Raw genomic sequence first — 27,839 nt, 5'->3', positions numbered from 1 at the left:
GTTAAGAGAAAAGAATCTAGAAAAGTATATACTGGGTAAAACATTCTAGGGGTAGTCAGGGTTTCTCTAAAGCTGAGGCTATATGTTGAGCATTTTGAACATAGTTATTATTTTTTAAAACCTGGAATCAGAAAGCTATACATCACCTTGACTTAGCAACTTCAATGAGAATACTATTTTAACCCAGCTCATAAAAAATAAGAGAATGAGCTGGGTGCAGTGGCTCACGCCTGTAATTCCAGCACTTTGAGAGGCCCAGGTGGACAGATCATGAGGTCAGGAGTCTGAGACCATCCTGGCCAACATGATGAAACCCCGTCTCTACTAAAAATACAAAAATTAGCCAGGCGTGGTGGCACACACCTGTAATCCCAGCGACTCAGGAGGCTGAGGCAGGAGAATTACTTGAACCATGGAGGCGGAGGTTGCAGGAGACGAGATCACGCCACTGCACTCCATCGTGGGCTACAGAGTGAGACTCAGTCTCCAAAAAAAATGAAATAAAATAAGTGAATGTTGGCCAGGCATGGTGGCTCATGCCTATAATCCCAGCACTTTGGGAGGCTGAGGAGAGGGGATCACTTGCCGCCAGGAGTTTGAGACGAGCCTGGCCAATATGGCGAAACCCCATCGCTACTAAGAATACAAAAATTAAAGGCGTGGTGGCGCACACCTGTAGGCCCAGCTACTCAGGAGGCTGAGGTAGGAGATCACTTGAACCTGGGAAGGTGGAGGTTGCAGTGAGCCAAGATCATGCCACTGCATTCCAGCCTGGTTGACAGAGAGAGACTCTGTCCCAAAAATAAAAGTAAATGAATGTGTTCTAATTTGGGAATGACCACCCTTGGGAATAGAATGTTGCTAGTCAGACTTTTTCCAGAAAGGTAATAACAAATAATGTGCTTTGTTAAAAGAACTCCCTGTGGTGAGTTGTATTCTTTTCTTACTAATAACTACAGTGCTGAAGAGAAGATAATTGGAGGAAATGTTCATTCTTTTATTTTCTACCTTTATATTATTGGAACAAAGTAAGAAACAGGTTTCTGTTGAATTTTGCCATTTTAGAGTACTCAAAATGAAGATGAATTCGTGTGATCCCTGACAGAGACATTATTTAGTTGCTGGTCTGTAGAAGTTAGTAAGAATTCAGAAGTCTTTAGGTCAGCTACTGCTGCTACCTCAGCCATCTGCCCAGGAATGGTCTGATTGACAGTGGATGTCCCAACTGGCAGCCCTGGACTACTACTTAGCTGGCCATGATGAGCAGAAGTTGCTAGACTTGTCATCTCTCCAACCTAGTGAGGAAGCAAGATGGGCTATTGCTGATGTCACTTTCAGGAAACAAACAAAAAACATGGCTACATCTTTTTACCTTTTTCCTCCTAGTTATTCAATATTAGAATAACACCTAGCCTAGTAATCTTTGTAATGATCCTCATGTTAGACCTTGATAATGGGCATAACCATGTAGAGAGATAATGAACTTCAATGGAGATGCTACCCAAAATCAAAATGGGAACATAGATGTTATTGAAAGACTGTCAGAAGGTTAAAATTCTTCTTTGGGTAATGACAGGGACCTCAACATTTAGAGAAAAGGCCAAACATATCATAGCTACATGGGTCTAGCAGTATATCAAATGTTGTAAACACTTCTGTAGTCAGTAGTTAGAAACCACCTAAAGACAGCCAAGCTATCCTGGAAAATAGCTATAGTCTTCAAATTGTTTGTGACAGTTATTTAGAAGATGCTGATTGGTTCATGGAAACAGGTAACAATGCATATGTCGTCCTAGACAACTTGAGATCACTCCTTTCAAACTGTGAGCCTTAAGAACCCATTTCCTTACAGAGATTTAAGCCCTGTGGAAAATAAAGCTGTATAAGTGGAAGAGCAGTATATGAGCTGAACATATTGTCCTCAGAGTGATTTGGTACTGGTATTATAACTATTCTTTTATGGAGGATCCAGTTTGCTGTTCTGATCTTGCAATTTGTATTCTTGACCTTATAACAATGTATAAATTAGACTGCCTTGTAAGTTATCTTCATCTACATGGTTATTTTGGTCATCAACCTGCCTTACTGAGATATCAGTAAAACAAATAAGAATGCAGACCCAAAGATAAAATGTATAACATACTAAAGAAGGAACTTCTGCATCTCTGATATAGAACACCATGTCCCACTGAGGACTTATTTGTATGTGAACATTTCATACATAAAATCTTTCATATGACTAGCTGTAACCTGACGCTTTAACATGAGTTATGAAGTCTGTTAAAATCCTTTTTTTTTTTTTTGAGACGGGATTTCACTCTTTCACCCAGCTGGAGTGCAATGGCATGATCTCGGCTCACTGCAGCCTCCAGCTCCTGGGTTCAAACAGTTGTCCTGCCTCAGCCTCCTGAGTAGCTGGGATTACAGGCACCTGCCACCACGCTGGCTCATTTCTGTATTTTTAGTAGAGACAGGGTTTCACCATGTTGGCCAGGCTAGTCTCAAACCCCTGACCTCAGGTGATCCACCTAAAGGGGATCCTGGCCTAAAATACATTTTTGATAGAGCAACATAAGTTAACAATAAATATATTTTAAATGGTTGTCAGAGGCACTAAAGAGATATGATTTCCTGTTATTGACCACTTGTATTGATTACTCTGAATAAATTAATAAGAAAACAAATGATGCTAAACTGCCTTAAAGAAAAATTTAGAAGGAAATTGCCAGATGCAGTGGCTCATGCCTATAATCCCAGCACTTTGGGAGGCCGAGGCGGGTGGATCACCTGAGATCAGGGGTTCAAGACCAGCCTGGCCAACATGGTGAAACCCCGTCTGTACCAAAAATGCAAAAATTTGCCAGGTGTGGTGATGAATGCCTGTAGTCCCAGCTACTTGGGAGGCTGAGGCTTGAGAATAGCTTGAACCTGGGAGGTGGAGGTTGCAGTGAGCTGAGATCATGCCACTGTGTTCCAGCCTGAGTGACAGAGCAAGACTGTCTCAAAAAAAAAAAAAAAAAAGAGAAAAATTTAGAAGGAAATTGTGTTGGTCATCATTGTTTTCAACACAAGACATGAGTTTGCATCCACAGTACAACAGATGAACCAAACTTCCCCTGACATTCCCATACAAGTGTTTTGTCTAATGAAGTTTTGCTGTGCCTGTTTTTGATTAACAATAATCTCTTCCAGAAAAAGGTAGACTTATAAATGACAGTTGTTTAAGGTGTATTAATAAAACCACATTTTGAAATTAACATAGGCTTCAACTGTATTATATACTTGGGTCTAATTCGTGGTTGTTTATTAGAATTAATAGTATTTCAGGGAAGAAAGCTCTTAAAGTTAGATGTTTAATAGGTGACTTTTTTTTCATTTTGCTTACATTAAACATAATTATAATTGGCATTTATTTGCATTTTTATTTTGCAGTCTCTTGTTTTCAGCAGCCACTGTAAAGCAGTGAGTGGCTACTCAGACCAGGTCGTCCATCAGCGGAGATCAGCCACCTCCTCTCTGCGTCGCTGCCTGCTCACTGAGCTGCCATCTTTTTTGTGTGTGGCCAGTCCACGAGTAAGTGCTCCAGGAGGGAAGAGGTTAAATAGATGGTAATAGGAGAAATAAACCAATTTTTAAGGGATTTATTTCTTTTTTTTTTTTTTTTTGAGACAGAGTCTTGCTCTGTCGCCCAGGGTGGAGTGCAGTGGCCAGATCTCAGCTCACTGCAAGCTCCGCCTCCCGGGTTTACGCCATTCTCCTGCCTCAGCCTCCCAAGTAGCTGGGACCATAGGCGCCTGCCACCTCACCCGGCTAGATTTTTGTATTTTTTAGTAGAGACGGGGTTTCACTGTGTTAGCCAGGATGGTCTCGATCTCCTGACCTCGTGATCCGCCCGTCTCGGCCTCCCAAAGTGCTGGGATTACAGGCTTGAGCCACCGCGCCCGCCCAGGGATTTATTTCTTAAACAGAATTGTTTTAAACTATTTGGACTGTAAGAAACATATAAATTCTAGTATTTTAAAAGGTGGGCATTTGTGGTTCTGGCTTTCCCCAGACAATACTTATACTCACCTTCATTTGTTGATTTAAGAGTAGTTTATGGTAGATAGCTTCTTTTTATTTAGTCAGGGGCTCTAAACTATGGTGGGAATAAGCCATCTGTCAGGTAGAATATATATCACCCAACAGCAGGGTCAGGGGCAAGGGAGCCATTTGTCACCTGTGTTGAGGTTTTTAAGGGTTTTCATGGGAGGGGGTCAGATTGGTAAGGATGGGGGGAGATTTGATCCGGTCATATCACCTCAGCACAGTCTCCAAATAACAAAAGGAAACATAACACTCCAGCATCAAGAACCTTCTCAGTGTTGTGTTTTCTTGCTTTCCGAAGCAGCCTCGCTTGGACTATCATTCACATGTCTGTTCCATCTGAAAAGTGACTGTTGTATCTTCTTTGCTATTCACCTTTTGTCCACTGTTATTTGCAGATTAGGGTTAGTTTATATTGTGGTTTCAACTTTGAGCAGTGGTCTCTATCCTTCCTAATACACTGTTTATCAAAATAGAGCACCCTTACCGTTGCTGACAAGCATTGCTGCAAAGGCTTTAATTGGCACACTGGGGTTGTTTACTTTGCCTACATCTTCCATCCTCTTTTTTATCCCTGTTGATGAGAGCCAGATGAAAGATCTACGAAGAAGGGAAATAATCCAACTGTGGCCATGTTCTGTGGCTAGAGCCAAGAATGAATTTCTGTCTTCCCAGTTCGTTTCTTTTTGCTCCAAGAGGCAACTTTCAGTTAGCCAGGAAGCTCTAAGAGGTTGACATTTCTTACCCTTCTATATTTTTCTCTTGTTTATCCACTCATCTTAACAAGTGTACTGTTTTTACAGTTTTTTTTTTTTTTTTTTTTTTTATGTTTTTGAGGCAGGGTCACACTATGTCACCCAGCCTGGAGTGCAGTGGCATGATTTCAGCTCATTGCAACCTCAACCTCCTGGGCTCAAGTGATCCTCCCACCTCAGCCTCCCAAGTAGCTGGGACTACAGGTGCACACCACCACTCCTGGCTACTTTTTAAATCTTTTGTAAAGAGGTTTTGTCATGTCACCCAGGCTGTTCTTGAACTCCTGAGTTCAAGTGATCTGCCTGCCTCAACCTCCCAAAGTGCTGGGATCACAGGTGTGAGCCACCGTGCCCGGCGTATTTTCACAGTTCTATTCAAAGAAGAAGGAGCCTCTTCTATCTTCCTTGTTAATATTTTTCTACCATTATTTTTTATCAGCTTGCATCCTTTATTTAGTTTATCAAAAGACAGAATCTGCCAGGGGACCCCTACAAAGATCATGAATCCTGTTGACTCCTGCCTGCCTCGATTTCTCTCTGCTGCTCCTGTGCTATATGAGTTTAATAACCCTTGTCACTGTCAACTTTGTTTGGTTTGTACTGGTTATCCAGAAAGTATTTGGATTTTTTACATACCTAACATATTCTTCCAAAGTATTCTTGGTCTTAGAAGCTTAAGTTGATGCAGGGAAATGCACTTTTTCTAGGAAGCATTTAAAGCCAAGTGCTTCCATAGAAGACAGTCTTCAGTCTTTCATGGTTGTGTGGTTGGTCTTGTTCTCTTAGTATGATAGGTGTATATACTAAGAGACCTAATAAGAGGAAGTTTAGATTTCTGAGAGAGGCACATCAAGTCTTTTTTAACTTCTCCTGTTCCTAGTGTTTTGTTTTTTGTTTTTTGGTTGTTAGTTTTTTGTTTGTTTTTTGAGATGGAGCCTTGCTCTGTCACCCTGGCTGGAGTGCAGTGACACAATTTTGGTTGAATGCAGCCTTCGCCTTCCAGGTTCAAGCAATTCTCGTGCCTCAGCCCCCCAGGTAGCTGGAATTACAGGCGCATGCCATCAAGCCCAGCTAATTTTCATACTTTTAGTAGAGACAGGGTTTCACCTGTTGGCCAGGCTTGAGCTCAAACTCCTTACTTCTTGTGATCCCCCTGCCTAAGCCTCCCAAAGTGCTAGGATTACAGGCCTGAGCCACGGCGCCCAGCCTGTTCCCAGTGTGTAAGGAGCCAATAAAGATGAACTATCTTGGCCTGTAATTGTATTTATTTGTTGACCTGAAAGTTCTTCATTTGTTACCAGTTGGATCTCCCCAAATATCTATAGCCCACCACTCTCAAGAACAGCCCCACTCTCTCACACATGCATGTCCCATCTGTACTACTTCAGTATTGTTTTTAGAGGAGCCAGAAATCCCAGCTACCATGCCTGCTACTGCTGTTTCTCTCAAGATAAGTAAATGTAGCTTGAGGAAAACTCTTAATTACTGTGAACATGTGTTGGCAAGCAGGGAGCAGGAGAAAGCTTTTATCGTTTGGCTGAAAGGCTGCTCCTTTCCCACTTGGCCCCTCCCATGTTTGTAGAGTTTCTTTACATGGCTAAACCTGAAAATGGGAGTAATTACACCATGATTAGGAGGACAGGAAGAAGAGTTTAGGTATCTCTGAATATTTCATACACAGATATACAACTTTTACCTTTCAAATCAGTCCTAGGGATTCAAATCAGTGAATAAGGCAAAATGTCATGAGATACCCTAATTATCTTATATTGACTTCTAACCTATCTGTATTGTGGGGAGAGAAACTGATGTCCTTTGAAGCCAACCCTGGCCTTGAATTAGGCAAATTAATTTCTCTGACACATGCTATGAAAACTTCAGGGTCAGTTCAGGAAGAACTATGCCACTATGGAAGGAATTATAGGAGTTGTTTTATCATTAGCTGAGGAATTAATTCTGCAGGGTTAATAAATTAAGGCCCTAGGAATTCTTACCAAAATACTGCAGCGCTTGGAGCGGTTACGCTTCCTTCACCTAGAGCGGGAACATACATGTCCTCAGGAAGGACGCGCTGAATGCTTAAGGAGGCAGCCCCTGAAGGTACTGTAGTTTCAGAAGTTAATGAAGCAAGAAAGGGGTTAGCTCCTGTAGGATGAGAGGGAGTATGCATTTTTTGTGGGGAGGGAAGAATGGTACGTCATGCTTCATCTCCCCTTCTTCTGATCAAATCAGAAGGTCACTTGGGGTTAGCAGAATAGGGGGAGGCTGTCTGGGATACAGCTGACTTAGAAAGCAGGATTTATTCTAAGTAGATTGTACATTTTTGCCCTCATTTGGACCTCATAAGTACATTGCTTACATACTTACAACATGACATTGTATGATTCTGCATATATTAATATCTTGATCCCGGGCTCCTGGCCAAAGAAGCCTGTCAAAACATGGAAAAATATTTCACTAAGAACAGTATCTTGTAAACCTCTCAGCATTCAATCCTGGACCTGGAAGGGTATCATCAAAATGTAAATTGAAAAATAGATGAAAGTTTATAAGTACAAAAAGTTGTTTTGTTTTTAAACTATAAGAGTGCCTAGAAATGAATCCGAGGCAGAAAAACCATTCTTCTTGTATGTCTCTTCTTTCATGCTGAGATTCTGGCTTTTGGCTTTTCATCTTGAGAATATGAGCACAGAGTCTTTATGTATAATTCCAATATAAGTTCTGCTTTTTTAAAAAAAATTTTTTTAATTTTTAAAAAAATTTTTAAATTTTTATTTATTTATTTATTTATTTATTTATTTTGAGACGGAGTCTTGCTCTGCCGCCCAGGCTGGAGTGCAGTGGCTGGATCTCAGCTCACTGCAAGCTCCGCCTCCCGGGTTCATGCCATTCTACTGTCTCAGCCTCCCAAGTAGCTGGGACTACAGGCGCCCGCCTTGTCACCCGGCTAGTTTTTTGTATTTTTCAGTAGAGACGGGATTTCACCGTATTAGCCAGGATGGTCTCGATCTCCTGACCTCGTGATCCGCCCATCTCAGCCTCCCAAAGTGCTGGGATTACAGGCTTGAGCCACCGCGCCCGGCCTAAAAAAAATTTTTTTAATCAAAACGGTTATCTGTGAGTATAAAATTGGTCTGTATGAGTCTTTTTTTTTTTTTTCCCCAAGACAGAGTCTCACTCTGTCACGCAGGCTGGAGTGCAGTGGCGCAATCTCATCTCACTGCTGCAGCCTCCACCTGTTGGATTCAAGTGATTCTATCACCTCAGCCTCCCGAGTAGGTGCAATTACAGGCAGGCACTACCATGCCCGGCTAATTTTTGTATTTTTAGTAGAGGCGGGTTTCACCATGTTGGCCAGGCCTGTCTCAAACTCCTGACCTCAGGTGATTCACCCACCTCGGCCTCCCAAAGTGCTGGGATTACAGGCGTGAGCCACTGTGTCCGGCGGTATGAGTCTTACTAGAGAAGACTAAATATGCTTTACTCATCTAAGAGTATGCATGCTGTTCAAGATACATAGAACTGGTCATATTTCTATAGTGTAGACTATTACTTTTTAAACTTTTTATAGAGGTATAGCTGCTATTAATTTTGCAGGTCTGCAACACACATCCTACAGGGGAGATGTCTGCTGTGACCCAGGATCTGCTGGGATACTGCCATGTCAAGTCATAGAAGGGAGAGAGACCCAATTTTCATCCATCTGCTTTGTATTCCCATATTTATTTGCTTTCATTTGGTCCATATTTATTTGCCCATGCTCATTTATTCGTGGGAAAAATGAATAAGTTGGAAGCAAGAAAACAAGCTCCTTTTTTTACCTTTTTTTTTTTGAGACAGTCTCTCACCCTGTCACCCAGGCTGGAGTACAGTGGCACAGTCTTGGCTCATTACAACATCTGCCTCCTAGGTTCAAGCCATTCTTGTGCCTCAGCCTCCCAACTATCTGGGATTACAGGTGCACGCCACCGTGCCAGACTAATTTTTGTAGTTTTTGTAGAGATGGGGTTTTGCCATGGTGGCCAGGCTAGTCTCGAACTCCTGACCTTAAGCGATCTGCCACCTCGACCTTCCAAAGTGCTGGGATTACAGGTGTGAGCCACCACGCCCCGCCGAAAACAAGTTCCTTCTGGAGAGGATAAAGGCGATAATGAGTTTCTAGTACTGTTTGGATAAACTATTTTTGTTGTGAACTGGTTTTGGAACTCCAGGCCCAGTTTGCTGTGACCCTCTGTAGTTTTGCATCTGGACTATAGATGGCACTGCTCCCTAGCAAACTCAGTTCAGCTTCATCTGCAAGCCAGAGTATTCTCTGGTTATTGGTAAATGATGCTCTTTCTGTCACGTTGGTACCCTCCAGAGGCACCTGCAGCCCCATGGTCAGCTGTTTGTATGCCTCAAGGCAGTATTTCTCAAGGTTCAGCTTGGGATGCTGGGGTGCTTGTCAAAAACATAGATCTATTGGCCCCTCCCTCAGTTCTTCTGTATTGAAATTTACAGTTTGATCCGCTTCAAAGGAGGTCCTTATGCATACCAAAACTTGACAGCCATTTCCCTAAAGCTTAATCAACATGAAAATAGAAAAGTTAATAGCAAGATCAAGTTCCCTCGGTGCCTAACTTCCATGAAATAATAGAACTACCTAACTAGATACAGCCAGTGTTTTATGTTCTGATCTCTCCTATGCTGTGGCCCTTGCTTCTCATACCTTGTTTCTCCCCATGTCTTAGTCTAGCTCTAGGGTTCTTCTGAGCAATTCTGCATATGCAGATTGAGTATCTCATCCAAAAATCCCAAATCCAAAATGCTCCAATGAGCATTTCCTTAGTGCATCATGTAGGCACTCAAAGTTTTAGATTTTGGAGCATTTTGGATTTTAGATTTTCAGATTAGGGATATTCAATCTGAAATGGGCTTTGAGCATTTTTGTCAGCGTGGGCTTGACAGATAATCACAGCCTCCACATTTTAACAAAAGCTAGCCTTGTCATCTTCAACAAGTTCCTTACCAGTTGACTTCACAGGTATCCGAATACTGCCTATTAGAGTAAGAATAAACCCAGATAGCCAAAGAAGGATAAAATCTGTATTTTTGAATTGGCGGGAGCCCTCTACTCCATTGAGTGAGCAGCAGCTAAGTATTGTTTGGTTACACCTTGTATTGAGATAAGAATTTGTGTATAGCCTTTGGCCAAGCCAGGAAACGAATCTGCTACTCTCTGGCAATTGCTTCCCTACTCAGTCCCCTGCCCTCCCCACTCCCCCTTCTCCAGTTTACCGCCTGAAAGAAAGTTTCTCTTTCATTAGGTTTGTCAGTCAGCAGCCTGGTCAGGGAAGAGGAGAAAGCTGTCGATAAATTTGGGAGCTTTGCCACAAAAGCATTAAAGATGACTTCAAATATGCCAGGCCAATATTCTTTAGTTTTTAAATGATGTCTGACTAGCCGCAGCTCCCTTTCTGTCATCACCATCATGCGTATGGCTAAGAGAACTTTGCCAAGAACAGTATCTAACAGTGAAGGAGGTGGCAAAATGATCAGATATATATGCATATAATAGAGTTATTGTTGACTGGTATCCTGGTTTATCTGCAAACTCCAGCTGTCTTTGGATCTTTAGTTTCTTTGCAGGTTTCATATTATAAGAGGTTGGCTTTTTATTTGGAAAAGCTCGCTAAGTCATTAGGGACAGCTTAGTGTGCCAGAACAGGTATTTAAAACCACTAGTCTAAGAACTATCCACATTAGTCTGATTTCAAAGTTGAGGTTCCCAAAAGGCATAGTGTGTATAGACAATGTGAAAGAGCCATCTCATGTGAATCTTTAACTGCAGGTTACCGCAGTACCATTGGATTCTTACTGCAATGACCGAAGTGCAGAATATGAAAGGCGAGTTCTGAAGGAAGGAGGGAGTCTGGCAGCCAAGCAGTGTTTGTTGAATGGGGCCCCTGAGCTAGCTGCAGACTGGCTAAATCGACGATCACAGTTCTTCCCAGAGCCAGCTGGAGGTCTGTGGAGCATCAGGCCTCAGAATGGCTGGTCTTTCATCAGGATTCCAGGTGAGTTCTTAGTTCTCTTGGAATATGTTCCTCGCTTTGGCAAGGGGAGAACCAGGGTTCTCTCCATGTGGTGCTTTCAGATATTTGGAATTTACTGTTCTTGAGGTTTCTACTTCCTTTTTTGCCATTAGTAATTTATGATGAGTGGAGAGAGAAGTATTTTTAGATTTCTGCTTAAATACACTCCTTTGACATGCCTACAGCTGAGAAAGAAATGCCACTCTTAAAAAGAAAAGGTAGAAATAAACTTAGTAGGAAAGGCTCTAGGTCGAATGAGTACGGTTATCTTGTGCCATTGCCAGTGGAATGAATGAGAATGTTGTCACTCACAGAAAGCCTCGTTTAAATAGCATAAACAGTGTCCTACATGAAGCGCTAGAGATATGAATGATAACAAGAGAAAAACAGTGTGTTCTATGCCAAAATACTAACGGATTCCCAGATCCCCTAGGGTCAAAGTCGAGGGTTGAAAGGAAACTAGGTTTTCATCTTTGCTTTAGTGAGACTGCTTTTAAGGAAACTGAACACAGAGAATTCATAGGCTCACGTTCTTTGCTTACACCTGTAGGCAAACTGGAGTGGTAGCTTGGAGCTATAGTGTTAGTTTTGGTTGTCCAGATTCTCTGACATTTTGACTATATTCCGGTTTTTTGTTTGTTTGTTTGTTTGTTTGTTTGTTTTGAGATGGAGTCTTACTCTGTCGCCCAGGCTGGAGTGCAGTGGCATGATCTCGGCTCACTGCAAGCCCTGCCTCCTGGATTCACACCATTCTCCGGCCTCAGCCTCCCAAGTAGCTGGGAGACTACAGGCACCCACCACCACGCCCGGCTAATTTTTTGTATTTTTAGTAGAGACAGGGTTTCACCATGTCAGCGAGGATGGTCTTGATCTCCTGACCTTGTGATCTGCCTGCCTCGGCCTCCCAAAGTGCTGGGATTACAGGCGTGAACCATGCGCCTGGCCGACTGTATCCCTTTTACTGGCATATAATGAAAATAAACTAGAGCTAAGCATTCAACAGAGGTCTTCTTCTGTCTCTAAGAGATAACTGGATTCCAGTGTGCAAGGCCTGGTTTTTGCATTTTATTTTGTCAAGTGTCAAGGGGTTTGCACTAGCCTGTTAGTAGCTTGGGAGTGCTTTGAGAACTCCAAGATGTCTTTCTGAGTATCTGAAAGCGGTATTACACATGGCCTTGTAGCTGACTTAAAGCACATGAAAGCAGTGAGTGGAAATAATATTGTTGAAAATCAAGGGGGCACCCTAAGTGTAAGCAAGCTGATAAGGAAACCACAGAATCCCAGGCAAGAGATGAGCACCGTTATTGAAAGAAGCAAGATAGCACCTTACTTCTTTTTTCTCCCTTCTTCATTCTGGCTCCTAAGTTCCCATTATAGGAGTAGATGGCTTATTGCTGGCGTTGTGGGAATCTCTTGTGGCTTTTCCTGTTCTTTGAAAGAAAAATGGACCTTGTTTAAATAGCAGGAAGCGTCTGAGTTCTTTTTGCATCGATAAAAAGCACCAGCCTCACTGGCTGTTTACTGTGAGAACCAACCAGCTCCTCACCCCATTGTGCTCTGTAGACTAGCTGGGACAGGGCGGGGGTTGGGGGTGTCTCACTGGAACCCTTATTTCATCTCTTTTCCTTTATACTTTTACATTTTCTCTTTCCCTGAGAAGGGTTGCTTCCATATTCCTTGAGAGACTGACCACAATCTGGGTTTCACACCTTTTCTTCTCCATGTTTCACCAGAAAGATGTACAATCCCTTCAAAAAGTCCCCTTTCCTGGGAAAAAGGAGATACTATTTAATCTTTTGCCCTAATTTTACTGCCATAGGATACATTCTTTTTATCGCTGAATAGGATTTTACACTGTGGATGGTAAAAACCTATATCTAAATGAAAGTACTATAAGATTATACCGTAGGATTGTAGGAAAGTTTGTAAGAGAGTATGATAGGTTTGTTCATTTCAACATTTTTTAAGCTCCTGTTTTATTTATTTTTAGCACCCAAAGATCCAGGAAGCTCCTGTTTTAAAGAAGGGCCTGGACACAGGTTTGACTTAGCAGAATCAGCTGGATTTCCAGAGAATTGTGTTCCTTATGTCTCTGTATCCTGCTTAACAACAGGTGGAGCTCTTGTCCAGGCAACTTAAGTGACTTCTTAAAACTTGGCTAACAAATGCCAGCCCCAGAAGTCACGCTAGTGTGTTCAGAGAAAGAAACCTGTTTTTCCTGCATATCTTATTTACCCCATTTAGCATGCTTACCAGCAAATCAGAGATAGTGTTCATTGCTTAAGTGTTTTAAGGCTGTTGCTGAAGTGTTTCTTCTTAGTCCTTTTCCTTCAGGGCAGTACAAAGAAATCCAGTCCATCCACTTCTCCCTTCCCCGCCTACACGATAACTAGATAACAAGCTGACAGCAGGTACCACTTCATGCTTCCTTTGTCGTATCAGAGTTCTGTCTTTATAAGTATATGCACATCTTCATTTCTGAGCTTTTCTAATCCTAGGAACAGTTCATTCTGATTAACAAAGTAAAGTAGATGTGGGAAGCAGGACTGTTTGAAAACCATTGAATCATGATTTAGTTTCTCAAAATTCAGACATAAAACAAATTTGTATATGCATTAACATTTGTGCTGAGAGAGTATATCTAAATGGAGAAAGAAGATAAGCAGGCTACAGAAATCTTATGAACTTAGCTTGCCCACTCTCACTCAAGGGCTGAAAAATATATCGTCTTTTTTTTTTTTCACCTTGTGCTTTTAATGAGAACAGAGAGAAGTATAATGTCTAAAGCTGATTGGTAGCTCTGTGGTGAATGTTTAGGAGCTATCAAAATTGAGAGACCTCAGGGAATTCAGTTACTGGAGAAGGGTAATTGTGGTAAGAATAAAACCTTAAAAGTTGTTATGAAAACTTTGCTGCTCAGACTTGGAATTTATACAGTACTCCTTGTCTGGTGCCAGGGAGAGGGTTTAGCAGTCAGTTCTGTCCCAGCTGCAGTCATTTGATTGTGTCGGTAAGGAGACCAACAAAAAGAAGAGCATTTCAATAATCTAAACAGGACCAAACAAAGAGACTGAACAAAGGTGTGTGCCACAGCGTCAGGGAGGGGGTGGTAGAAGGAGACATGGCCTGGCAGCATTCCGAAGGTGGGAAATGGCAGGCTGCAGTGCAGAGGGAGTAAACAGCCAGGACCTGTGGCTTTGTAGCAAAAACAGAGTGGCCAATGATTTGTTATGGTGCTGTCAGCACATCCGTTCTTATTCTTTGTATACAATGATTGTGCATTTGGCAAATTGTGGCAAGAACAGAGAATGACTGTTGAGAACTTTTGGATTGCTGTCAACAGTCAGACTCTGTCATTCTGAAGAAATGCCATAGGTTCAAACCCAGAAACTGAGGAGGTACACTGTGTTTTTCTTAACAGTTTTTCTCTTTTAGGTGTTAGTTGTCTACATAATATCTCTGTCCTTTCTCTCTCCCTTTTTGTGTCCTATGGCCACTTTTACATATACTCTTACCCAACCCAACCCCTTAAGCCTATACTCTTCTCCTCTTAATGGCAGTAGTTGTTCAGGGCATGTTTATGGACCAGTCTGCAAACAGGAAACTCTACTTCCTGAATATGATGGGAGTTAAATGATACTAACTGGATAAGATGAAAATTTGTGAGTTAAGTGTTCTTTAAAGATCTGTTGCTGAAATGCTTTTCTTGTGAGAAGAGGAAGGAGAACACACAAGTTAGTGAGCGAGAGGAGCTTCATTGCGGAGAAACTCAAAGTCAGTCTTTCTGAAAAGACCTGCTGTCTTTATTGAATTAACATACAACTAGGGTTAATGACATTTACCTGCCAACCGATTTGCAGTCCTCCCAGAGAGCTAGTTTTGGGTTTAAAAAAAAAAAGGTAGGGAGCTGGGTACCATGGCTCAGCACTTTAGGAGGCCAAGGCGGGAGGATCCCTTGAGCCCAGGAGTTCAAGACCCACCTAGGCAATATGGCAATACCCTGCTTCTACAAAAAACAGACAAAATTAACTGGGTGTAATAGCTCACCTGTAGTCCAAGCTACTCAGGAGGCTGAGATGGGAGGATCACTTGAGCCCAAGAGGTCGAGGCTGCAGTGAGCTGTTACCATGCCACTGCATTCCAGCCTGGGTGACAGAGTGGGACCCTGTATTGAAAAAGGGGAAAAAAAGAGAGAGATTATAAATCTCTTTGTTTGCTTTTCTCCAAAGGCAGGTAGGATACATTCTCAGTGCTTTCGGGATGTAGAAAATCACAGAACTAGCAGAAACAGATATCTAGAGATAGGATGAACAAAGGAAAAACAAAATTTTCAGGTCACTTAACAGCAGATTGACGTAGATGTCACCCATAGGTGTCCATGTATACCTGGTGTCCTCTGAGTAAGGATGTGGAGCAGGGATGCTTTTAAGTGCCTTAAGAGCACATGTCTGATTGAGAGTCATCAGGGAATTTACACATCCCACTTTTGGGATATCTTTTCCCAGGGCACTCTTGGAGTCGTGATCTTTTCAGGGCTTTGCATGCATTCTCCCTTTAGAGCACTTTTCTGATCTCATGATGACAAGCATCTTGGTTATAGTGTTTATGGTTGCATACAGCTTTGCATTGAGTGATTTGTCACTTCAATTAAATACAGTTCTCCCCACCCCCTTTTCTTCTCCCCAGGCAAGGAGAGCCTCATCACTGACAGTGGAAAGCTGTATGCCCTTGATGTCCTGCTGACTCGGCTCAAGTCTCAAGGGCATAGGGTCCTTATCTACTCCCAGATGACCAGGATGATAGACCTGCTGGAGGTAGGAGAAGGAATCTTGGGGACCTAGGATACCTTGACATTTAATTGGTAGTAATCAGATGTCCATGACTAATGTTAGTCCTGCTTAATTGGAACCCCAAAACTCCCTTTTTTCTTTTTTCTTTTTCCTCTTTTTTTTGAGACATAGTCTCACTCTGTCACCCAGGCTGGAGTGCAGTTACACGATCTCAGCTCTGCAACCTCTGCCTTCTGGGTTCAAGCAGTTCTTCTGCCCCAGTCTCCCGAGTAGCTGGGATTACAGGTGTGCACCACCACACCCCACTTTTTTTTTTTTTTTTTTGTATTTTTGGTAGAGATGGTATTTTGCCATGTTAGCCGGGCTGGTCTTGAACTCCTGGCCTCAAGTGATCCACCCACCTCAGCCTCTCAAAGTGTTGGAATTAGAGGCGTAAGCCACCACACCCAGCCCCCAAAACTCCTTTTTTTGATTTTATAATCTATAAAGGGAGCAGAGTTAGATCCTGGTATGGGGAGTGTGTGAAGGACTTGCGCCCCCTTCCCTATACCAGTGAAATAGAACACCTCTTACATCCTTCTTTTACTAGGGAAGACATTTCTTAATTTTAAAGTAGGTCACAGCGTAGGAATCTAAAATTATGTATGGAAAACAAGATTTAGGATTAGTTCTCTATGTAAAAAAGCAGAGAACAGCTATTCAACCTGAGTTAATGCAGTGATTCTCAACTTGACTACGTATTGCAATCACCTGAGAAGCTTTTAAAAAATGTGGATGTCTAGTCCCATTCCTAGAGATTCTTTCTTACTACGTTTGAAATGAGGCCTGGGCATCAGGATATTTACAAGGTCCTGGGGTGATTCTAATGTGCAACCAGGCTTGACAGCTACTAAGTTAGTGGAAAAGATATAACTGTGCAAAGCAGCTTTTGTTTCTTTAATTGCTTCTTTGTTGAGGTTTTTCTCTCTCTTGTCTGAGTGGTGACTTATTTTTTAAGGGACAGGAGGTCACAGACCTTGAAACAGGAGAGTGAAAATGAGAACAGATAATCACAAACTAGTAGAATAAGTCTTTATATAAATAAAGTTTGAGAGGCAAAAGCACCTGGTTGTCAGAAGTACATAAATATTCTCATGTTTTTATATATGTAAGGCTTCATACCCTCGCCCTGTTACACCAGGGAATAGTAATAAGTAAGTGGAAATTGTACTGTTATTATCATTATCTAGGAATAAAGCAGTAGGGACCATATCAGTAGAGAAGGAATGAAGGCTAGCATTAAGGAGGGTTTTCAGGCCTTTTGGAAGCCAGGATTGGCTTGTTGAATTTTGCAATGAATTTATCTGAAATCAGTGGGAGGTTTCTTTTAATAATCTGGTAACTTCTTTTAGCAAGAGACATAAATGATTTTTGGGGTCAGTTTCAGCACCAAGTCTTAGGTTTCATAGCCCCTTGAATGCTGTTGACAGGCTAAACTCTCTGGTTTGTATTATGAGTAGGCCACTTATTCCTAAATGATGGAAGTGCTTATGAGTGAATGTAAGTCACCATAAGAGAGGTGATTAAGCTGTTGCGTTTGCTGTATATATTAACTATGTTAAATGTCCTAACTGCAGTAATCCAAAATAGAAGGACTGCCTGCATGTCTAGTGTTCCGTTCAAACGTGATCCCAACAGCCAAAACGACATGAGTAACTTTTCCTGCAGTGGGGCTCTTTTTAGGTAAAGTGCACTTTCCTTGTCCTCAAGAGTCAGGGAAAGTATAGCTAAAGTAGTGATCTTCAGCTGCTAACAAAGAAAAAGCAGTATGCTAAGGATACTAGTAAGGGACATAATGGTATTTCTTTTCCAAGACTATAGTCTTACATGTTGATTTATATTAAAGGGAAGTTCCAAGGGAATGTGAATGAGCAATCAAAAAATAAACTAGCTTTGGTAGGTAAAGGTGAGTGTAGGTGGTTTAAGTTTGATACAGCCTCTATTTTAGTCCTTCCCTCGGTATATTGCACACTTCTAGGTTCTCATTAAATATTACTAAAATAAGTAATTCAGAGTATGATAAGTTTCGTTCAGGATAAGTGCTGTAAATTCTACCCACCAGGATCACTTCCTCTCTATCTATAATCCAACAGTTATTTTTGGGTTGTGGACCTAGTGAGTAGGTTTTGCAAATAAGCAGCTTGAGAGCCTCTCTAAACATAGATGTATTTCTAAGGGGAATTCCAAATTAGGGAAATGCAAATTCAAAGCCTGAATTTCACAACTGCTGACATTCCTTAGCCATATGTATAACATGCATCTTGGATGCTGAAACTGGAAAATGTTGCAACTATTTGTATGTTTTAAAAACTAAAATGAAACTCTTGTCTGGTTTCCTTAATGCTACACTAGTGGTTCTTCATTTATTTTCTTAAAGTTTATTCATTTTTAATTTATTTTAATATTATCCACTCAAATGAACCACATTCTGTATTCCAGGAGATTAGTACTGAAATAGAATTTAATTTATGAGCACGGAATTACAAAGCCCACAGTGTTTACCGTATATCTAATCATATATTTATGAAATATAAACATATTGTGCATCTTGAGATAGTGCAGCAGTAGGCCTGCATTTTTTTTTATCTTTGAAAGAGTGTTTTTCAGTCACTTTCATAATAGAAACTCTGAGTACTAACATTCATTAAAGCCATGTTTCAGCATTAAAGCATGACCTGACACATGATCTTGCACTAGGACCTTCTGAATAGATGCTGTCCATTGAGTGTTCTTGACCTTAAGAAAAAACACAAACTTAAGTCTCAAAATGTTGTTTTGTTATTTCAGGATTTTTCTTTTTCTCTTGAGAAAGAAATGCTTCCAGTAGAGTAAGAGTTAGAAACTCACACTGCGGGTATCAAAGCTCTGTGTTGCTGTGGAGTATGTCAGCAGCTCTCTTTCATCCAACAGACTTTGGGGTTTTGTTGTTGTTATGTGCCTTAGCCATGCCTGTCTGTCTCTCTGTTTCTGGGGCTTGGCAGAACTAGAAGACATTAAGAATTCACATACTTCTCTATGGCCAGGTTTCCATTCTGTGAGAAATACTAGTTTTGGACATTACTATTTGCACAGTATTTTTTAAAGTCATTGATCGCTTCCTTTTTCCCTTGGGTAAAAATCTGACTTTAAATTTCTTGTGTATGTATCAGATCTTCTTCCAAATAGAATATATTCAGAAATGTTGTATTATTTCATATGGCATCTAAATAGTAGTATTTCCAGATAGGGGATTTTTAAAAGGAGAGTGCTTTTGCTGTAACAAATGGGCACTAAGAAAAACCAAAATAGTGAAGAGGAGACTGCTTAATTTCCAGGGCCAGGAGTTTTTAGTTTGCCACTGGCAGAAGTCAAGGACATAAATAGGTGAGGAAATCATAGATCAATAAATGTCGTTATGAGTTTATTTTATATTTACTGAACCACCTATAGGATCTTTTTTGTTGTTCTTTTGTTGTTGTTGTTTTGTTTTAGACAGAGTCTCGCTCTGTCACCCAGGCTGGAATGCAGTGGTGGCATCTCAGCTCACTGCAACCTCCACCTGCCAGGTTCAAGCAGTTCTTCCTCAGCCTCTGGAACAGCTGGGATTACAGGCACGCATCACCATGCCTGGCTAATTTTTGTATTTTTGTAGAGATGGGGTTTCACCATGTTGGCCAGGCTGGTCTTGAACTCCTGACCTTAAGTAATCCTCCCATCTTGGCCTCCCAGAGTGTTGGGATTACAGGAGTGAGCCACTGCACCTGGCCACCTATAGGATCTTGGCTGTTGGGCATACTAGGGGAACACATGATCCCTGTGCATTTGGGATGGTGGTATCCAGCTGGATGTCAGGCAGAACTTTTCCTGCCACCACCAGTTTTACCATGGTTAGGGACTATTCTCTGTATTCTAGTAGCAAAGAACTTCTAACTTACTACAAATGACTTATCTCTGGGTCTTCTCTTTTGAGTTTCATTCCTGTTGCATCAAGCAACTGAGTTTGTAGTTTAAGGAAATAAGCCACTTGATACTTTCCTGTGTAATAAAGAGTACTTGGAAAGAGTTAATCAGTTTATGCTATATGTGGTGTAATTGTTAAATACTGAAATCCAGACAAATCTTGAACTGCACCAATATGTGATAATAGTGCAATGTAGAATTAAATCCAGATAATCCATATATAATGACATTTGAGACCCTGAGTTATGTAACTTGCTCAGTCAGCTATCCAAGTGCAGTTACTCACTGGGGGAAGATTTATCCTGAGTAGACATTCTGTCATTTATGAGTTGGCCTCTCTTAGAAATGCAGGTTACCTTTGGAAGCTGTGATTCTGAAGATACTGTAAAGCTGGGTATTCTGAAAATGCCCCATGGAATGAAAAGCAAATTGGGTTGGCACATCTGATATCTTAAGTTGCCTGCTTGGCCTTCTTCCAAGTGTACTCTACTTCCTTTCAAAAAAAAGAAAAAGAAAGAAATTTGGGGCTACTGTTAACTAGAGTTCTTATTAGGTCTTAGGAATTATAGAAGAAAAATTGTCAACTTACAGCCATGCTGTGTATAGTCTTTTTAATTCTTTTTTTCCTCCATGCTACCTTTGAGCAAAGCATTAATGCTAGGCAGATGCAAATATTAGTTAAACATAGTGTTTGACTTTAAGGAATGTATCTAGTGGAGGAGGCATACACATATACAAATAACTGTCAGTGAACCCTGATACTAATGTCAAAATGTGTGAATAGAGCTGAGGATAGCAAGAAGGATACGTCTATTTCTAACTGAGTCACTCTTAAGGAAGGCATCACAAAGACAGTGACATCTGAACTTATGAACAAATAGAATTTCAACCATCAGGGAGAAAGGAATTTGAGACGAAGGAAGCCAGATGTAAAAAGAGAGATGGAAAGGTACAAGAGTAGTCCATTGTGACTGGAATGGCATAGAAGAAAGGGAGATAACAGGAGTAGGTTGAAGTCAGATTATTTTGGCCCATGATTGCCTTTTGCTTGTCTTGCTCCAAAGGGCTCTGTATTAGATAAGGGAATTATGGTTGTCAACTTAACTCGCTTGGTTCAATTTACTTGGACTGCAGAAAAATTGTAATAGAGAGAGTAGCCTTTTTGCTAATTATATACCCCAAAGATGGAAAACAGCATGTCCAAGAAAATAAAATTACATCACATCTGCAGGTTTGTGGACCATACTGAGTCCTTTCCCAAAATTGTTTTATCAAAATGAAATCTGGTTAAAATGAAAGTCAGAGCCAGCTTTGGAATAGAGGTTTCAGAATGAAAGGTGGGTAACAGGATATATAAAACATTTGCCTTTATTTTTTCAGGTGTCCAATTATCCTTTCTTTATAATGATGGTGGATCAGATTATGGACAGGATATATTAAAAACCATGGGGTTAATGGGGCTCCCTTTTATTTTCATGTTAGTAGTGCTGATCATCCCTTCCATCTGGGAAACAGTAGGAGGGTTAAGCCAAGGACTCTGGAACCAATCTGCCTGAGTTTCAATCCTAGGTCTGCCACCGACTGCCTGTGTCACATGAGGGACCTTAACATCTGTAAAATAGGAGGGAAAATAGTAAACCTACCCTTAATATATACCCATGAAAATTAAAAATCTAAAAAAAAAAATGTAAAAAGGAGGTGATTGGAAGCTGTTGCAGAGCAGATGATGAAGATTTTGATCGTGATCTCTGATCCTGGGGGAAAAAAATTAAAAGAGAAATTTAAAAATATGTTAAATAGGCCGGGCGTGGTGGCTCAAGCCTGTAATCCCAGCACTTTGGGAGGCCGAGACGGGCGGATCACGAGGTCAGGAGATCGATACCATCCTGGCTAACACGGTGAAACCCCGTCTCTACTAAAAAATACAAAAATCTAGCCGGGTGAGGTGGTGGGCGCCTGTAGTCCCAGCTACTCGGGAGGCTGAGGCAGGAGGATGGTGTGAACCCGGGAGGCGGAGCTTGCAGTGAGCCGAGATCCGGCCACTGCACTCCAGCCCGGGCGACAGAGCGAGACTCCATCTCAAAAAAAATATATATATATATATTAAATAGCACTTACCTTAAAGGTTGCCATAATGATTAGATGAACATAACCAGGTAAAATAGAATAGTGACTGGCAGTTAGTGAATGCTCAGTAAAACTATCTTGAGTTATGCTGGCAGCTCTGTTTGCATGCCACTGATGTGGCATATGGATGTGATCCAAAATCCTACCTTTTAATCAGTGGCATGCAAACAGAGCATTGTCTTCTCAACTTGTATAGTAAAATAGTGGTTTTCAAACTGATGAGATGTGTTCGAGGACCGGTAGCTATTAAGCAGAGATGGCCACTCTTCATCAGTCAGGATAGCGATGCTTTTATCTATTATCTGTATTAGAGGGGTTCCATATAAGAGTTTGCTTGAAGAAAGTGTTCCAATGCTTTAAAAACAGTGTATGTTTGGCCAGGCACAGTGGGTTACACCTGTAATCCTAGCACTTTGGAAGGCCAAGGGAGGAGGATCACTTGAACCCAGGAGTTCAAGACCAGCCTGGACAACATAGCAAGACCCCCATCTCTATAAAAATTTAAAATTTAAATTAAAAAATTAGCTGGGCATAATAGTGCATGCCTATAGTTCCAGCTACTTGGGAGGCTGAGGTGAAAGGATCACTTGAGCCCGGGAGGTCGAGACTGCAGTGATCCAAGAAAACTATACTTCAGCCTGTGCAATAGAGCAAGACCCTGCCTCAAAAACAAAACAAAACCAAAAAAACTGCATATGTCTACCATAGTGCTTCTCAAAATTAATGCGTTCGAATCAAATGTTATTAAAATGCACCTTTTAGTGGTGTGCTGGACATCGTGGCTGACGCCTGCAATCCCAGCACTTTGGAAAGCCAAGGTGGATGTATCACCTGGGGTCAGGAGTTTGAGATCAGCCCGACCAACATGGTGAAACCCCATCTCCACTGAAAATACAAATGTAGCCAGGCATGGTGGCGCATGCCTATAATCCAGCTACTTGGGAGGCTGAGGCAGAAGAATCACTTAAACCCCGGAAGTGGAAGTTGCAGTGAGCCAAGATCGCGCCATTGCACTCCAGCCTGGGCAACAGAGCAAGACTGCATCTCAAAAAAATAAAATGCAGATTACGATTTACTGGGTAAGAGGTGTGTCCCTCAATTCTGCATTTGTGGTACAAGTGCTGCCCATCTAAGGGCCATGCTGAATGGCAAGGTTCAAAGGGAAACTGCCCTGCATTCTCTTTCTAGTGGTTGTCCTCAGCTGCCAATATAGGCTATCAGAATAATCTTTGAAGTTTTTTCCAGCTACAACTTTGCTGATGTATGCTTGATAAATAAAAATTGTATATATTTGCGGTAGATCATATGCTATTGTCTCTCTTAGAAGATTTCACATATATGATACAATATTATTAGCTGTAGTCACCATAATGATTAGATCTCCAGGATTTTTTTGATTTTGCATAACTAAATCTTTGTACCCTTTGACCAACATTTCCCCATTTCCCCTAGCCCCTGGCAACCCCCCTTCTACTCTCTACTTTTATGAGTTTAACTTTTTAAGCTTGCACATGTAAGTTGAACCATGCAGTATTTGTCTTTCCATGTCTGGCGTATTTCATTTAACATAATCAGGTTTACTCATGTTGATTTCCTTCTTTTTAAGGCTGAATAATATTCCAGTATATATTTATATACATACACCACATTTTCTTTATCCATTCACCTGTTTTATTTTGAGACAGTCATCCTGTTGCCCAGGCTGCAGTGCTGTGGCATGATATTGGCTCACTGCAGCCTCAAACTCCCTGGGCTCAGGTGATCTTCCCACCTCAGCCTCCTGAGTAGCTGGGACAACAGGCACATAGCAGCACTCCCAGCTAATTTTTGTATTTTCAGTAGAGGTGGGGTTTCGCCATGTTGGCCAGGCTGGTCTTGAACTCTTGACCTCAAGTAATCCACCTGCCTCGACCTTCCAAAGTGCTGGGATTACAGGCGTGAGCCACTTCCCCCGGCCAACCACCACACCTGGCCCCAATCTTTGTCTTTTAGGTGTTTTCTTATAGTATGAGGATGTAGATGTTGCTGTATTCAGACTTTTAACAGATCTTTTCATGTCCATTTTCTTGTTTTCTGTTTTTTTTAAGCTATTTACTGAAATAGACTCTAAATTTACTAAAGTCTGAAATCCCACTGCTCATCTTAGTTCAAGAGCTAAGACTTGAAGCTGTGGAAGGGAATAATTCACTTCTGTTGCCTCAGTAACAGGTTCTCTGTAATCAGGGTTGGTTTGATTATGGCCTAGGAATAATATCCCTGGGGTTGTGGTGGCCTTGATATATAAATATATAAACAGTATCATGTACTGGAAGATTCATTCATCAGTGCTTTTATGTGGCTAGAATTCAGTTTAAAAGGCAAATCAGGCTGGGCGCAGTGGCTCACGCCTGTAATCCCAACACTTTGGGAGGCCAAGGCAGGCAAATCACCTGAGGTTAGGAGTTCGAGACCAGCCGGGCCAACATGGTGAAACCCCGTCTCTACTAAAAATAGAAAAATTAGCCAGGTGTGGTGACGGTTGCCTGTAATCTCAGCTGTTCAGGAGGCTGAGGCAGGACAATTGCTTGAGGAGACTGCAGTGAGCCACGATTGCCCCACTGCACTCCAGCCTAGGTGACAAGAGCAAGACTGTGTCTCAAAAAAAAAAAAAAAGCAATATGTAACAAACCCGCACGTTGTGCACATGTACCCTAGAACTTAAAGTATAGTAAATAAATAAATAAGGCTAAAATTATAATCTGTGTTATGGGTGACTCTCTGTAAACTATCTTGGTATTGTCTAGTTATTTTGTTGTTCTGATTGCAACATTCTGTGATTGGATTAGCTGCAAAAGGTATAGCAAGCCTCTAAGGACCTTCATCTTGCTATCATTTTATACTTTCTTTCCTGAAGTCCTTTTTATCCAAAACACCCCCTACCCTTCTGCCATTAGCTCAGTCCTACAATATAGCAATGCCAGCAAGTATGAACTTGAAGCTCACTTTGAGTATTTTATGCTCCTCTTTGATTATCACAGCTCTTAAGGAACCACTTCGAGACAGAAAGAAATAGCAAAAAGTTAAATTAAAATTAAACCAAACATAAAACACAATGAAGATGCGTATGTCAGTGAGCTTGTCTACTTTGTTGACCAGCTTTGCTTCACATGTACCCTACTCAGAGACCTCTGCCAAGTTCTTGGCACTCACTCCATCTAAGAATAGGCTGTCACATACGCTGCACCAGATATACCAAACTACACCAACCTTATGTGCTAAAATGCCCCACCGAATATGAGTTACATACGAAAATATAGCAATATAAGAACATTTGACCACAGAAAACTAATTAACACAAACATTTACCAAATATAGAAATGATTAGTCTTTTTCAATAGAGAAGTTATTTTAGAACCGAAGTAACTATTTTATGCTGTTTCTTATAAATAGGCCGCTGTGTTGAGTTTTTGATACTAGTTCTTCTACAAGTGGACTTTTTGTAGTGTAATCAGAGATAACAAAAGAGGAAATAAATGTTCATTTGGACATAACTATAAGAAGAATTGCAGCTTCTAAGAATGGAGAGGCAGTCTCTCCATTGTATCTTTTGACGTCTCTTCATTCTTAAAAGTTGTAATTCCTCTTGATAATGTCAAGAACATTCTCTGCCATAGAAAATTACCTTGTCTTTTGTTTCACTCTGATGCTTAGGTGTCCCCTAACAGTGATGCATGCTCTGATGGGAGAAGGAAGCTTAGGCTGTAAATGTAAGCATTTTAATCAGTAAAGATTTGCTCTGGGGAAACACATTCATTTCAGTGAATGTTATTCACTGAAAAAAAAAGTAGGTATTTTCGTAGCTGTGAAAGATATTTGGTTGATGACTGAAAAACTATTTTGGTTTGTGGAATTTTTTTTTTTTTTTTTTAATGAAACCTATAGGAATTTACAGGAATAAGATTAGGTTCCAAACTGAAATTGAGAGTGATTATAATCTTCAGATTGCCCTGGATTTTCACATGTTGGCAGTAAACTCATTTACAAGTAAACTTCCTGTACTCTTGAGGTTGCGCTCTCCCCATTCTGGATATAATGGCTTGCCTCCAATGTGGACAAGGTAGAAGACGGGTAGATGCTTATGGAAATCAGAATACAGTAATTTGCATCAGACTTACTGTGTCCTTTCATCCCGGTTGGCAGGAATACATGGTTTACAGGAAGCATACTTACATGAGGCTTGATGGCTCATCCAAGATCTCGGAGAGGCGAGACATGGTTGCTGATTTTCAGAACAGGTAATGTTCATGGGAATTACAAAAATTATCTTTTTAATTTCCCTCTAGTGCTTGAAATGGTAAGTTTTGTTTTTTTTTTTTTTTTTTTTTTTTTAATGCCAGGGCATCTGAGATTGTTAAGGAATCAAGATGTAATTCCTGCCATTTTAAGAAGTTACTAAATCTGCTTATCATAAATCAGATCTATGTGTCTGGGAGAGACACATAGATCTGAATTAGTTTGTATGTTTGAAGTATGCTTTCTTATGACACTAGCGCCTATTTCTTTGGATAATAAAAGAAATCGTTTCTAAGTATGAACCAAGATCCTCCTCAATGGATAATAAGTACGTAGAAAAAAATCCACCAGCATATATTCCTCATTGCTTACAGTAGCCGTTTCTTTTTTTTTTTGTGAGACAGTCTTTCCCTGTCACCCAGTCTGGAGTGAAGTGGCACAATCTTGACTCACTGCAGCCTCCGCCTCCCTGTTTCAAACAATTCTTGTGCCTCAGCCTCCCAAGTAGCTGGGATTACAGACATGCGCCACCACACACAGCTAATTTTTGTATTTTTAGTAGGGACGGGATTTCACTATGTTGGCCAGACTGGTCTGGAAATCCTGGCCTCAAGTGATCCACCCACCTCCACCTCCCCAAGTGCTAGGATTATAGGCATGAACCAATGTTCCCGGCTGCTAACAGTAGCAATTTCTGAGTGTTGACTTAAAGTTATTAGTTTGTTTCTGTGTTTCATTTTGTATAAGAAAAAGTACCTTTTATTTTCCTGCTTTCCTTTCAACATAGTAGCAGTACAGTGCAGTATGACAAATTGCAATACTGTACCATCTATTCAGCTGGCAGCTCTCATCCACAGTACCTCTCCCACCTGCTAATGAGCCTATGAAATTTCAATTACCGCCTGCTGAATGCTCATGGTTTACAGAGCCATAATTATCCTGAGTGCAGTTTCTCATTGTAATAGGTAGAGTCTGGTTTACTGCTCTCTCCAAGGAGAAAGCCAGGCCTCACTAGTGACAGTCTGCTGAACTTCATCTTCAGGTTTCCTCCTTAGACCTGGAGAGCTGAGGAATAAAGCAGATCTTAATATCAGTAAATCAGAACAGCTTTGACTTTGGCTTTTAATTGCATGGCCTCTTAATATTTCACTTTTGAATTCTTGTGAAGAAAATTAAGCACATAGCCATTTTATTTAGATTATAATTTTTAATTTCATTCAGTTCTAAAGCATGGTTTAATTCAGACATAAAATAATTTGGCATAAAACACATCTACAATTCAACATAGCATGTCTTCTGTTTAAGGGTTTTTCCTAAGTTAAAACTACACACCAGAATTCCAGGTGCCTGTTTGACCAACAATAAGGAGAAGATCTGCCTCAAACCTATTTCCATTTGTTACCCTGGCACAGCTGTGTGGATAGCCTGACCTAGATTCTCACCTAGCAGAAGCTACCAGTAGATTCTAAAACCAATTATTTGAAACATGAGTAAGCATTGTGGCTCCTTAGCCCACCACATGTTTTGGCAAAAAGATGAAAAAAAATTACTGGGCGATCTTCATCTTTTCTTAATTCTGAAATCAGTGATACATATCTTATATCATGTCCCTACCTACTCCCACCTCAGAGCTGCAACTTGACAAGAATCTTATGTGCAAGATCTATAGACTGTATGTTTCCTCAGAGTGCCTGTATTTTCTCCAGTCATGCCAGTGTATCTGTGATGTGGGTACACTGGTATGGGGTGGCATGCTT

The 27,839-nt window shown here is 41.0% G+C and overlaps 1 protein-coding gene across 2 annotated transcripts in view; it reads left to right on the top strand.

The window, feature by feature from the left end:
* Positions 1-27,839, top strand: part of INO80 (INO80 complex ATPase subunit) — a 141,514-nt gene that overhangs the window by 86,295 nt on the left and 27,380 nt on the right. For both annotated transcript variants that reach the window (XM_033190460.1, XM_033190461.1), the window contains 4 exons: positions 3,433-3,573; positions 10,672-10,897; positions 15,602-15,729; positions 25,990-26,084. In XM_033190460.1, the coding sequence (XP_033046351.1) occupies positions 3,433-3,573; positions 10,672-10,897; positions 15,602-15,729; positions 25,990-26,084 (590 nt within the window). The remainder of the gene's footprint in view (positions 1-3,432; positions 3,574-10,671; positions 10,898-15,601; positions 15,730-25,989; positions 26,085-27,839) is intronic.

This window comes from Trachypithecus francoisi, unplaced genomic scaffold, assembly GCF_009764315.1.
Source record: "Trachypithecus francoisi isolate TF-2019V2 unplaced genomic scaffold, Tfra_2.0 Lachesis_group3, whole genome shotgun sequence".
Taxonomy (NCBI): domain Eukaryota; kingdom Metazoa; phylum Chordata; class Mammalia; order Primates; family Cercopithecidae; genus Trachypithecus; species Trachypithecus francoisi.
Note: the sequence above shows the minus strand (reverse complement) of the source record. Positions and strands in the feature narration are given on the sequence as shown.